Source organism: Leptosomus discolor, chromosome 22 (assembly GCF_034619465.1).
Source record: "Leptosomus discolor isolate bLepDis1 chromosome 22, bLepDis1.hap2, whole genome shotgun sequence".
Taxonomy (NCBI): domain Eukaryota; kingdom Metazoa; phylum Chordata; class Aves; order Leptosomiformes; family Leptosomidae; genus Leptosomus; species Leptosomus discolor.
Window position 1 is genome coordinate 2819030 of NC_141412.1, and position 13593 is coordinate 2832622.

A 13593-nucleotide genomic window follows, 5' to 3' on the forward strand; every position below is an offset into this window, starting at 1 on the left:
GAAGAGAGGGGGGAAAAGCTAGTGGGAGGTCACGTTACTCTTTGAAAAGGAAAATTAGCGAGAATTTTTTCCTTTCTAATTTTTTTTCCCCTTTGGGTTTCAGGTTATAAGACAGTTATTTAAAGGAAGATTTCTCCAACTGTGTTGGCTTCAAAATATGTCCTCATGCCAACTGGATTTAAAAGAGTCAATCCAAGAGATTGGGATTGGGAGCAGGAGGGGAAAAAAGACAGAAACAAAATCCCTAAACCAAGCCCTTTTCTCTATTCTTGGGTTGGTTTTGAGCATCTTTCATTATAAGCATCTTATAATTTGGTTCAGCAATCGTGGCTGTTTAGCTCTTTACAACAGGGATTTCCTATCCCCACTGCCAAGGGGGAAACAAATTTCTCCAAAGGAGGAAAAAATAACACGCTACAGCCCCAGATTTGAGCACTGGCTGTGCTGTGAAACTTCACACAAGCTGGAACAAGGGCTGTGAAGAATCCACACCCGGCTACTCTGGTGCAAGCAGTGCAGAGATTGACACAAGGGAACCTACAGACATTTAATCAGGTTGGGCACATCCCATCCAACACAGGGCAGCTGTCACCCACATACACATGCACACATATAGCCAGCTTGATACGGGAAGGCCAGGATGAGAAAAGAAAGATGCAATTACTGAATGTGACATGGGCAAAGGCAGAGTGTTCCCTTGAGCATTAGCAAGCCAGGCAGATACTTAACCTAAACATGTCAATTACAATTGCACCCAAATTTAAAAATCAATAAATAAAATAAGCAATGGCAAAGGGGGGATCTAAAAGGCCTTGGTTGTTGAGCGTGAGGGTCGGGAGAAGTGAAAAACATTAGCTTCTTCATTTTGCTGTGCTGACACTTTAAACATACTGTTCCTTAGGACAGATGTAAGGAGCCCGGGAACCGGGAGGTGGGCAGCAGAAGGAGATGTCAGAATGATGAGGATAAAGATCTTGTGGGAGATCTGACAAGGGGGTATAGACATGAGGGATCTTCTCCAGATATCGATCTTCATGTGAGTAACAGCGGGTCAGGTAATCACTCGCATTCGATATCTCTGAGTGACACTTTCCAAAGTTCTGTAAGTAGAGACAAAAGTCAATGGGTGAAAACTCTGGGATCATTGGCCATAAAACATACAACTCTTCAGTGCCTTGCTGAGATACGCATATAACAAGTAGGCTGGAAAATTAAATAGTTCAGCTTACTGCTTCAGGAAAATAGAAACCCAGGTGATAAATCCTTACATTTCAAGATTTTTGTCTCATTTCCCCAACTATCCATATTGCTGATGAATATGTACAGATTTTGTGTGGTTTTGCCCCTTGTCTGTAAATGCTCTGCCTCTCTGGATAAAGTAAGCAGTCGGCCAAGAAAGGCAAGTTTATTTTCAATCTTTCTGACTCTTCCACACCTGAGTTTTGCAAAAGCAGTGCTTGTATGCATCATTAATCTAACCCAGGCTCATACTCATTTATTTAAAGGGCACATGTGTCCGACCAGGGACCTTGGAGGCAAAATAGGTTATTTTGTTTAATGTTTACCTAGTGGATAGGAGTGCATGTGCTAAGCTTCACTTGTGTGAGCAGTTCCACTGAAAGCCTTGGGGCCAGTTTTGTAAGTCAAATCAACTACAGAGAATATAAAGCACTCGCAAGATTGGGACTGCTCTGTGGTCCCACGATCTTCTCTCTGATGGAGTGTGTTCTTATGGATGCTTTGCAAAATCTGATTCATCCTCTTTAAGTGGCAAATGAAATGAAACCCCCTCAGAGTCCAAAGCGCTTTGATTTCTACTGAGATAATTTTGCAGAGGTGTGGCAAGCAGTACTGCAGGAACACTGCTTGTTCGAGCACAGAAATCGTAGAGACCCTCTTTCTCCCGCCAAGCTCCATGCAAACAGCAGCAACAGGAAGACAGACACCCCATGCTCTCCTGGTGTGCTTGTGGGGGGCATGCCTGTGTAAGCTGAGAGGGGTGCAGAGCTTTCCCGCAGCCCAGGACTCTGGCTCCCCAGAGGGTGGCAGCAGATGGGAAGGATTCCTGCCTGCTCACAGACCCCTTCCTGAGGTTTGAAGCCCTGCAGGATGACCCAAGCGGGAGGGACACCTAGCGAGGACAGTGCTTTTGGTCTTTAAAATCAACCCACATTAATGGCTTGCTCCAAGGGCTAATCTCCTCTCGGAAAGAGAGGAAATGCCCTGGCAATCAACCCTTCATGCCTGTGGTTTGAACTGGGACTGGTTGAAGCGAGTAACTTGCCCTTGAGTCTTTCCTTGTTCTCTTTAAAAATACCAGAAACAGTCGGTTTAGTGGAAAGGACAACAATTTGACCCTCAGGAGAAAACGCCTGAAGGAACAGAACAATCTACTCTGCTCCTCTGCTGCCAGTTCCTGGATGAATATTTCACCAGGACACTTTAAAAAATCATACAGAAAACAAAGCATCAACAATAATTTATTGATGGTTCAGACTGCTAGAAGAGACAACAAGCAAGTTGGAGGGCTGCACAGGCTTAAGGCAATTTCAGGAACAGCTTTGCTAGGAGCAATGAAGGCTGCTAGAGGGTGGAAACTTTGTCTGAACACCAGGAAAACAGCAGCAATGCTAAGGTCAATCTGATTTTCATTTCCCTTTCCTTGGAAAAACTGTATATCCCACCACTTAGGCTTTTAAAAGTCAGTGAACTTGACCTGGCCAGATAGCAAAGAATAATAGGCTTTAGGCTCCTTCTATTTGGAATTGCTGCGTTGGTATCTGAAATGGGCCATTCCCACAGCTACCTCATGAGGGTTTTGTCCACTTCTGGCTTTTAATTGCAAAGTGAAAAGGTGGAGAGGTGCTGTGCAGCATTATAGCTGTTTAACTGAAGGAACCCAAGCCAAGGGACACGAGGAAGCTTCACTAACTCTACCTTAAGCCCTACAATTTCTTCCTAGTTGCTTTAGGCAGCCCTGACTCGCAGCCCTCCCATTCCCAGGTGGGAGCTAGATTTACACAGACAATTTAGGCCTCTACAGAATTCAAGGCTCAGGTTTACACCGTACCACACACAACCCTATGGCTAGACAACTGGGCAGGCTGCAGCAACGCACACTTCAAGCCTGGAGACAGTTATCTGTAGCATCAACAGGGATCCGTACCGTAAGGGAGGCAGAGCGGAAAGAACAGCTGTTTGCTATTCCTCTGATTGCACCAGCTGATAAGAAGGGATACAGAAGGGCTAACAGTTAGGGAGAGTCTTAGTCAGCACGGAGTGTGCAAGGGTGTCCTTTTGGTGTATAATCTACCCCCGAAAACCTCACATACAGCAGAACTCCTTTCCATAACTATACGGGGAAAAAAAGTGTTAGCTGTGCTCTCCTGCTCTAGAGAGGTAAGTCATTAGCTGACAGCTCAACTTTCTGGATAAAGCTAACCTGAAAGGGAAGTTGTCTCAATGACTGAAGCTTAGTAAGACATGGCAGGCAAGGGGGTCTCTTAGCAAGGCTGGCAATCTGTTATCAATGAAGTGGGAGGGTAGGTTTATATGGTTTTTTGGAGCATGCAACCAAAAAGCATAGGAGTACATACTAATGTGCACTCAAAAGGTCTAATAGACAGAAAGGTCTAATAGGAGAGGTATTCACACCTAATGTAAGTAGGCGTCTTGTGTAAATTGAGCTGGAAGTTGGCAACTGAAAGAAGCAAAGGGGTCATGAGATACTGTTTTCTGGGCTGCCTATTGACAATTGACTGGGTCGGCAAAGCATATTTCTTTCTGTTTTATCTATCAGTTAATGTTGGCATGAAACAATCATCCGTGAAGCAGAGCTAGAGAAAATTAGTGCAATTTTGTCAGCACTTCTATCTGGCCTGGTGATTATAAACAAGTTCTTCTCTTCGTTCTGGCCAGAGTTTTGTGCTCACTCTTCACAGGTGGGAGTGGGGCCAGAGCAGGACAGCTGCAGAATGGCAGCATCGGGGTCAAAGGAAGAGACTTCCCTGTCTCCTTTCACCTTTCTTCAGCATGTGAAGCCAGGAGTCGCGTTGCTCGGGCTTTGTTCCCTAGTCTCATTTCTTAGGTAGTGAAAGGGAAGAGAACATAATCAGCCTGATGTTTTTTAACATATTCAGCAGCCGGTGCCCTTTGACTTCCTTCCCCAGTCCCACTGTGACTTTTCCCAAATCTAATTTATCTTTAAGAAAGTTTGAAATTAAATTAGGGATAATGAACTAATTAAATTGAACTGGCACACAATTCTGCCACCTTCCCCCACCTGACTTCTCCCACTTGCCTTTGTTTCCAGCATGACTCCATACAATTCTTCATTATCTGGGTTACATCCTCCCCTCTCAGTTTTATTTTCAAGAGCTTGATTAAAGGGGATGTCAGCAATCTATCGGTTTCAGACAGCCTGGCAGATTACCTTTAAACAGTCTTTATTTGATTGAATTAGAGAGCTTTCATTTCTGTCATGACTTACTCTCAACCCTTCTCCATCCCCTATACCCTTGTCTCCAGCTTTTCTTCTATTTGCGGATCATCTCTTTGGTAAAACTAGGTGTGCTGTGCACAGCCTTCCCTTCAATCTGACCATATCCTATATTTCTAGTCATCCTGAAGTAATGAATTCCTACTGGTCTAAAGGTGAAAAATTCTGTCTTAGGGTCCTAAGGATTTCTCTGCTGTAGTCACTGGAAAATCTGAAGACTATCACATGTGAAAGTTGGACAGATATCGCTACAGATGACTGTGGTTTCTGCTATTGCTCAAAAGCCCCAGAGCCAATTAATAACCTCTTATGCAGTTTAAACTTGTCTTTAGTCTTGCAGCGTGGCTCACAAACAGAAGTAGGCTGGTTTTCTCTGTTTGGCCAAACTCAAGGCAAGTACAGTGCACATTCATGCACTTGTTGGGTGTGTTAGCCTGTTCCCTGGCTGGGAACAGTCCCTGCTGTTCAAACCTTGGGCTGCCACTACCCTGACCCTCTCCATCAATTAGTTTTGAATTTTGGGATGCAGCACAGGCTGATGGACAGAAAGAAGCAATTTTGTTGAGTGACAGCAACAGAAGACTGTTGTCACACTGTTGTCCAGTCAGTGGAGAGGATGTAGGTGTTGAAAGATAAAAAATATAACGGGAATAAAAAATAAGAAGCATTTCATCATGGTGTTGGGAGCCTCATGTCCTTTCCTCCTTATTTCTAAACTCCCTACTCAGTGTTTTCAAGCTGCTTTTCATCTTCCAAGGATAGCCACAAATTTAGGTATCTCCCAGCATGCTCCTGCTATCTGTTTGATACCTTATCTATGAGGGTGCTGCTGGAATAATCACTGTCCTGAGTAAAGAAAAAAATTAACATTGTGGGGATGATCAGGAACCAGTGGCCCTGAGCTTGCTCTTAGGAGTGGTGGTCTTTTGTGCGGACAAAACTGAGGGCAAGTGGGACAGAGGGGCTCACCCCTGGGTTCAGAAAAAGAAAAGGCTGAGCATGAGGAAGGCTGAAATTCCTGAAATATAGGGCAAGGACCTGTGATAAGGGATGCACCTACAGACACATACAAATATTATTTATGCAGAAAACTTGCTCATAAAGTTGCATTCTTCTTACAGCATGCTTTTAACTCTTTCAGTTGCTGTCTATAGTACGTACCTGTTCTGTGTTCCTATAGTATCTTAGACCATCAATAATCTTAAACATTTCCCTCCTTCCTGTTTCTCTCTCAAGCCCTTCTCTCCACCCTTTTGGAGTACGGCAGGGCTGACTCACAAATGGGAAACTAATAAGGAGCCTCCTTAGTTCTTGGCTTTATTTCTCCTGAAAATTGGTAATGTGGCTATTGACTTGGAGGGTTATTCAGGCAACCTTGGTGTTGATAAGAAGGAAATGTTGCAACTGGGAACTGAGCCAAGGCTCAGTTTGATGGTTCTCAAACATCCCCAGCTCAGTCTGCACCAAATTGTAACTGGTGCAGGTTTAATAGTTTTCTAGGGACATTCAGAAAGCAGAGCTGGGAATCTGAATGCTGTTTGCCACTTTGCTGGGATCTTGATGCAAGGCTCATGGTTTTGGGCTGTTCTTGCTGTAGCAGGGACAAGAAATTCCCACACAGAACTGAGAGGAGGAGTGTGGGGAGGTGAAGGGGAGGAAATAATTTAAAAAGCATTTAAAAAATTGCCCTGATCTGTGGTGTGTCTTAGCAGGGAGATTTTGTGGCACTGAGATTACACCTTCAAAGCACCATATGACTGGCTTTATTTTTACTTCAGAGAAACTGGGAGGATTTCCAAATTTGGATTTGGAGGATTACTGTCCTTTTGCTGAAAATAAAATCCTCCACCCCAGGGAGGACAAGGCAAGACCTCCCAAGACGGATTAGGAAGCGCTTGCCTTATTTGTAACAGTGGGAGTGGTCCTCCAGTGCAGCCCAGGAAACTGTTGGGAATTAGAGATGAAGGCATAAGGGAGGGTGGTTGCTTTCAACCACATCTTCCTCTGAGCTGGCATTTTCATCCTCTCTGTGTGCAAGAGGCTGGCAGTGCTGCTGCCTGTTGGTGGCAGGTAGGTGCCTGGGAGCTGATCAGCACCTCTCTCCAGTGACAAACAGACCCCCACAACCAAATGGAGAAAAGAAAAACCAAACCGATCCAAAACTTACTGTCCACTCTCGCTCGTTACGTCTACGAAGACCTTGATCCTCATTCTGGGAGCAGGAGTGGGTGAGACACCGCAAGAGAGAGAGGTTACCGTTCTGGTCCAGGCCAGGCTTACTGCAGACACTTACCTAGGAAGGCTTTTGCTACAGCAAGGGAACTACAGGGCTGCTTTGAACACAGGAAAACCAGGGACCACAGGGATAAAGGCAAACTGAACTAACCCGTTGCACACTTTCCACCCAGGTGTTTCTGTTCCACCTTCACCCGCCTGTTAGCATGGATGTTCCTAGTGTGCAAGGAGGTACTAATCAACAGGACTGTCCAGTGGGACTTTTTAAAAATGCCAGTCTTCTCCTGCTTATCCTCCTGCATGGAGCTATTCCCTTCCTTCCCAAGGATCCAATTCTCTTGCCCTTTATCTACTTCTCCAAGCCACCCCCTTTATCTCCCTCCCCAAGCTACTGCTGCTCTGTGCCCCGCTCTGATCTACCCTGGGTGACCTGGGAGGGATTCAGTGAGCTGCAAAGCACTTCATCTCTCCCTTTATTTGCTTTCTTGCCCTGTTAAACCCACAGCCACTTCCTCCCATTTAAAATGCAGCAAAATAGAGGGGAAGGAGCAAGGCAGTAGCTGCAGTCACCGCAGCATGGGGAATACACAGAGCGAAGGAGAGTCATAGCCAAGGAGGGGGCTGCCGATAGCATTTCCTTGGCCAACAACTCCTGGCATCACTCAGCAAATCTCCCATGGGGTGGGAAAGGAGAGTTGCCTCCCTTTCAGTTAGGGACCCAGTGGCTTTAATACCTGAGAAAAGGGTATGGTCATAGGGTACGGGAGTGTAAGAAGAGCCAAAGACACGTCTTTCCACTGCAAACATCATTCCATTTCAGAGGGTCACTGGTAGCTAGGGATGGTCCAAAACAACCACTTGTAGGTTTAAATGCAAGCTGAGTCCTAAACAGTCCCCGCCACAGGACCTGAGCTTGAAGGAGCTTGGTGGCACTTAAACAAAGTGGTCAGAAAAACACGAGAACAGGGAAACAGTCAGGGCTGGTCTCTAATTTTGAGAAGGAGAGCACCAAAGAAAATAATTCTTCTCCCTCTCTCTCAAACATGCTGTCTGCACCAGCCTCGTGCAATGCAAGCTCTTTTATTTTTGTGTACATGGGCCCTCTCTGACTGTCTCTTATTCCCTGACTTTCAGATGCAGCAGCCTCTATGTGTTCCCATATTCTCTCACATACTCTCCCACCTTGTTCTTTCACACGTGCACATATGCTTCATCTTATCTATAGTTGCTTCCATGCACACAAACTCTTCCTTTCCCCAACCCACCCCCCTGCTTTCAGTCAGTCAGTCCCCTTTTCTTTCCCTCCTTCTTGTAGCTACTAGCTTGGAAAGGCCCTCAACATCTCCATGAGGTCTTCAGCTTCTGCACATCCTAGTATTTCTGCTCTGCTTCATGCTGCTGGGCCTTACAAGAACTCCTCAAACCAAATGCCACGCCAAGAGCTGTACCCTTCAAACCCACCTCATTTCTCCCTGGGTCTCCAGCCACACTGCAGAGGGGGCAGACCCCTGTTCCGAAACAAAGCCATTAACCTTTTCCCTCCTCCCACATGCCTCGCCTCACTGTAGAAAGCAAAGGAAAACACTGCAAAGAGCATGCACAGAAGGCAAGGCAAAGGCATTCCTATCAGCACCCCAGAAATAAGGGTAGCGAAGAGAGCAGCGACTGTGGGCAGCGTGCAGGAGGTGGAGGGAGGGGGGAGGAGGACAGACTGGATGCAGAGGGGCCACTCCACAGGAAGGGGAGGAGATGCAAGGGGGGAGCACTGACTTCAGAGGGGCGCAGTGAGGAAGGCAGAGTGTGATCGTGTACCTTGAGGCCAGAATCTGAGGGGAAAGGGCCTAGAGTGACATGCGCTAGCGTAAGTTGGGCTGGATGGTTGCATACTCGACTAGGTCTCCGCCAGCATGGATGGAGGTCCGAGGACTGGGTGACGAGGCCAGAGCGGAAGTGTCCAGCTCTGCATAGTGGACATCACAGTCCTTGTTGCCAGAGTTCTGGAGAGAAGAGAGCAGCAAGGCGGTGGGGACACAGGAGGGAGGAATTGGGGTTGAAGTGGGGAGGTGGGGGAGTGAGAACACAGGAACCGTGCAGAAGTGGGGAGCAAGTGAATGAGACAGGAGAGGGAGTGTGTGAAGGGTGGAGGGAGAAGGAAGAAAAGGGTGAGAGGGGAGAGGAAAAAAAACAGTTAAAAAGAGGGAGGTAGGGAGGTAACGAACAATCAGTCAGGTAAAATCCCAAATCAAAGCAAAGGTCCCAATGACACTGCTCCCCAAATCCACGACTGAGCTGAGCGACTTAACCCAGGTTGGCAGCACTCCCAGCAACTGCCCCACCTGCCCCTTTTACTGGGGCTGCTCCCAGCAGCATCTCGCTGCTCTGATCTTCCCATCAGCCCCTCTGGAATCAGCATTTTCCTTAGCTAGGGGTGGCTCACTGTATTCAAACCTTATCGGATGCCTCAGCTCTCAGGTTTAACGCAGGAATTTGGAGTTCAGCACAGCACACTGGAGGCAAATGCAGGGTTGGGGGCAGGAGTGAAAGTCATGGGGAAGGCTTGAATTTTGGGTGTCAGGAAGGAGATACCTGGAGGGAGTGGCTTCAGAGCCATAGCTCCAAGGGCAGGTTGGCAGCAGACACATTACTGTAGGGAAATTGCACTGCTCAGCCAATACTGTTGTTTTGCCCTAGCGTGGGGGCTGTAGAGTTCTGCTATGTTTTAGCACAAGGCTTGACTGCACAGTATGCTAATGCAGATTAACTATACAGCATGTTTTTGCCATTGTAATAATGTCTGATAGAAGGTAAAAGCGTCCTTCTTTGGCACGAGAATATGTATGGGTGTTCTCTTACTAAGGGGGCTTATCAGCAAGAACTGCATGAACAGAGTATTACCCAGTTCATCTGATCATTCCTACCCAGACATCTTTCATGCTTTGCAAATAATAATGGTCAGAGAACCCTGCAAGGCAGGATGGCCTGGAAACCTCAGTGCTCAGTGGGGAGAATGAGTCACCAGGAGGAGCCCTGGTGTCAGTAGCCAAGTTGGGGGGGCGGGGTACCATGGCTACTTGCCCTGTGGAGTTTCTTTAATACTCGCTTTTGGGCCTAGTTGCCAGCATTAGCCAAGCATCTGCTAAGCCTCTCTGAGAGGAGAGGGTTGTCTCCTCCAAATGAAATAGCTTTCCAGTTTCTCTATCCCCTTTCCAAAATGGCTGCATCACATGGCAATTATGCAAAAGGTGTTTAATTTGAAAATGTTTCTCTTCTCTTTGTTTGGAAGTGTCCTCAGCCATGTGCCAGCTGTGGCAGAGCCATTTTCAGAACTTTATAGCCCTGTAATGAGCTGGTTTAGTGCATGTTGCTGGAAGCAGTTACTCAGAGAGTGATTGCCTCTGACTGCTGCACTGATCTGTGGCAGGGTTTGGCTCCCTGATGGTACCCTTCAGCCACATGGATGAGGGGAAAGGGGAACACGGCTGCAGCAGCATTTCCAGTGTCTGGTTCCCCTGTGGTGCTCAGTGAGGCTGGATGCTGGAGGACCAGGAGGTTTGAGGTCACCCTCTGCCCTGCCCTTCGGCAGGTGACCAGATGTTGGTGTGAAAACTCTGTACATCTCTGCTCCGTGTCTGGATCCAACGTGAGTGTCTATGGACATTTAAGAAAATTAGTAATGCTAACTCCGGTCTTGAACCTAAACCTACGTCCTGCAGAACTCTTTCCCCCTGAACTTTTTGTCTCAGTACTTCAGTCCCAGAGAAGGGCAGACTGAGTCTTTACATCCTCATTCCTATCCTGTCTACTTTGCCTCACTCCTCTCCAAAATAGTGCTTCCTTCCCACTGGAGCTGTTATCTCCATGGAGTTCCCCTGCTTTCTGCCACTCTTGGGCTTGCTTCTGCTCCCTGCTGCTTGTTTGGAGCAAAATTTATTGCAATATCAATAATGTGACTTGTATACAAGGTCTAGCACTGCCACATGCAAGCGCTCTGTGTAAATCATCAGCATCGGCACCCTGGTAATTGCCCTGTAAACTGAAAGGAATTATTTTGATGTCTACAGCAATGAAACTTTCCCTTCTACCTCTGCAAATGGGTATTGCTGACATGTACACTAATCACGCTTCTGCTCCTACATGCACTCGTACCTCCACCTCTCTTGCTCCATTTCACGCACAAACACACAGCATCTACATGACACACAGGCACTGCCGTGTGCAGACAGAGCACACCTCTGCTTTTACCCACACGCGTTACTCTGCGCACTGACACGCGTGGCTACCAGCACTCTCACACGTGCATAGTCTTTGTAGGTGTTATCTGAACCACACACTCACCTTTCCATCCCATTCACTCCTGCTCAGATATCCTTACATAAACCAAAGCTTTTACCCAACAAGAGTTCAGAGACAAATGCTGAAGGCAACCCCATCACCTCTATGCCCACCTCTGAACCCTTAATTGTCCACTACACTGTCCTGGCATATTTCTGTGCTGTCAGCTTCATGTTATCTTTCCCACAGTTTGTAACACATAAATATACATATTCATTCATACCCTCTGACACAAGGCCCACCCCTGCTCGCTTCTGCAGGTATCCTGTCCCTGCAGACATGCCCCAGCCTCTCCCTTTCACCTGGTCCCCTGCCAGCACCCATCTGCACACATCCACACACACATACCTGCACACCCTCTTTGTGGATTCTTCCTCCACCTGCCTCTTTTATTTTCTCCTGGCACCTCTCCCATTTCCCCCTCCCTTACTTTTTGCAATCTCTAATCACTTTCTGACTCGCATTCTAGTGCTGTGAAATTGTCAACCCCAGGCAGTAGCTTTCATGCTGCCTTGTGATGAATCCAGTTTATCCCAAATTATGAGGTTTTGCACAATTCATTTAAAGCTGAATGCACCTGCCCCATTTTCCTGCAGAATCCATTCCTTCAACTCTCATCTTCTTCACTACCCTCCCAAGACAAATCTCCAGATGAAGTACAAGCAGAACAAGAATATCCTGCCTTTCTTTTGTGCCTTCCCCTCTAAAGGATACCTGAACCACATATACAGCAGAGCAGCTGCCTACATCTGTGTCTGAACACAGTGGGAGCGGGGCTGTATCAAAGTGAGGTTGGCAGAGGCCCAGTGAAGCTGAAGGGAATGCGCTTCCCTCATCCTCCAACTGACCTATCTCTCAGGCAAAGGACTGTGCAGGTCTAGCTTGCCTTGGTCGGTCCGTTAGCATGCTCTTGGAGAGTGGTTACTGGGCCTGAGCTGAGTGTGCTGGTTTTGGTAACCTCCACTATCCCTCCTGCTGTTCCTTGGAGGTTTCCATGCGAGTGCTATCCCAGGCAGGCGCTCCTCAGCATCCCCTCTGCAGGGAAGTGCATGTGTGCAACATGAACAGGAGGCCTCTGCAATGCTTTAGGGGTGAAAAAAGTGATGGCTGAGAGCGGTCCTGCAGGGAGGAGGGCAAGAGCTTCAAAAGCATGGCTGGGCAGTGCGATGCACACCTGGCCCTGGCTGTGGCAGCACATACTGCTTGTGTTATCTGGGAAGAATCCAGCAAAACCAGCACTCCTTGGCAGCAAAGTGACACCCTCCTTCCCCTTGCCAGTCACGAACTTGAATAGCCTGCTGCCTGCCCAAAGGATACAGCAATTTAGCAAGAAATGGGAGCAAGCCTCATCTCGTTTCTGGGGCAAAAAGCCAAAGCATGATGCATGTGCGTGATGGGAGAGCTTTTTACCGTTTCCAGGGACTGCCAGCCCAGCTGACCAGAGGACAGGTCCAATTCACAGCTGTGCAAGACTTGTGCCGAGAGCAGGCAGAGCTGTGGCAGCAATGGTTGAGTCACCCAGGCACTGCACCCCTACTGCAAAGGGAGTTTCCTAATGGGCCAAATGAAATGAGGTCTCCACAGTCAATCACGTCTTGGCTGAAACCACGGGTAAGGAGCAGTGAGTGCCAAGCATGGGACATACAAATGCATCTTCTCAGACCAGGATTGAGAGCAGCAAACTCTGTTCCCATGGTTACAGAGCAGCTACCCATCAGGCCCCATCTCACATCACTAACTCTGCCACTTAATTAACTGACTGCTCGTTATTTCCTGAAATGAGCTCCTCCATCCTCCTGCTTGCCTGAAATTCGGCTCCCAGATGCTCTCCACAGAGCAGCCCGTCTGGCTTTAGCATCCTGTGTTTCATTTAAAACTCACCTACCACTCAGCAAGGATCAGAAAGAGCTGGAGACAAGCCCCAGGATAGAGGGAGGGCTCCAAAGTGAAGTTTTTCTTTAGGGCATCAACCACATTCAGCTAGGATGAAGTAAGTAGGATCACATCAGCACAGCTCAGCATATGACTGTGTCTTTTTATTTCCAATGCCCTCGGCATCTGTCTGTGTAGACTTCTGCTAGCTAAAGGTCACTGGGCCCTGTCCTTCTATTATCTGCACAGGAATACACATTAAAGGGTCATACCAGGATGAACTGGAGGGAGGGTTATAATTAGTTATGTTCCTAAAATATTACTCTAGTGTGGGCTGATATTTATACTGCTTTCTCAAACAAATGGGTTCACGTTGCTGAGATCTAGAAGCACCAGGCTTGGTATGTAGCGGTCTGAACCACCCCTCATGGAGAAAGACTTTGAGAGAGACCTGCAGTGTTTACATGGGGATCCTGTGTCTCGCATGGAGGATGCAGGGGGAGCAGCCCCATGCCACAGGATGAGGAAGGGAAAGGATATTGTCCATGGCCTGGGAGAAGGAAAGTTTTCTGTTTTCTCATCAAGGGAGGACTCTAATCCTACCTGTTCTGTTTCCTATGCCTTTGCCCTTTGAATCTAACATTTCCTCCTTCAGC

General features: G+C 47.4%; 1 protein-coding gene across 2 annotated transcripts in view; it reads right to left on the reverse strand.

Annotated features, from left to right (window-relative positions):
* Positions 1 to 881: 881 nt before the first annotated feature.
* The window catches only part of NECTIN1 (nectin cell adhesion molecule 1), a 101487-nt gene continuing 88775 nt past the window's right edge, over positions 882 to 13593 (reverse strand). The window contains exons 9-10 of one of the 2 annotated variants that reach the window (XM_086476909.1): positions 6666 to 6710; positions 882 to 1100 (exon numbers count right to left, since the gene is read on the reverse strand). In XM_086476909.1, the coding sequence (XP_086333035.1) occupies positions 882 to 1100; positions 6666 to 6710 (264 nt within the window). The remainder of the gene's footprint in view (positions 1101 to 6665; positions 6711 to 13593) is intronic. The other variant, XM_086476911.1, reaches the window with a different exon arrangement.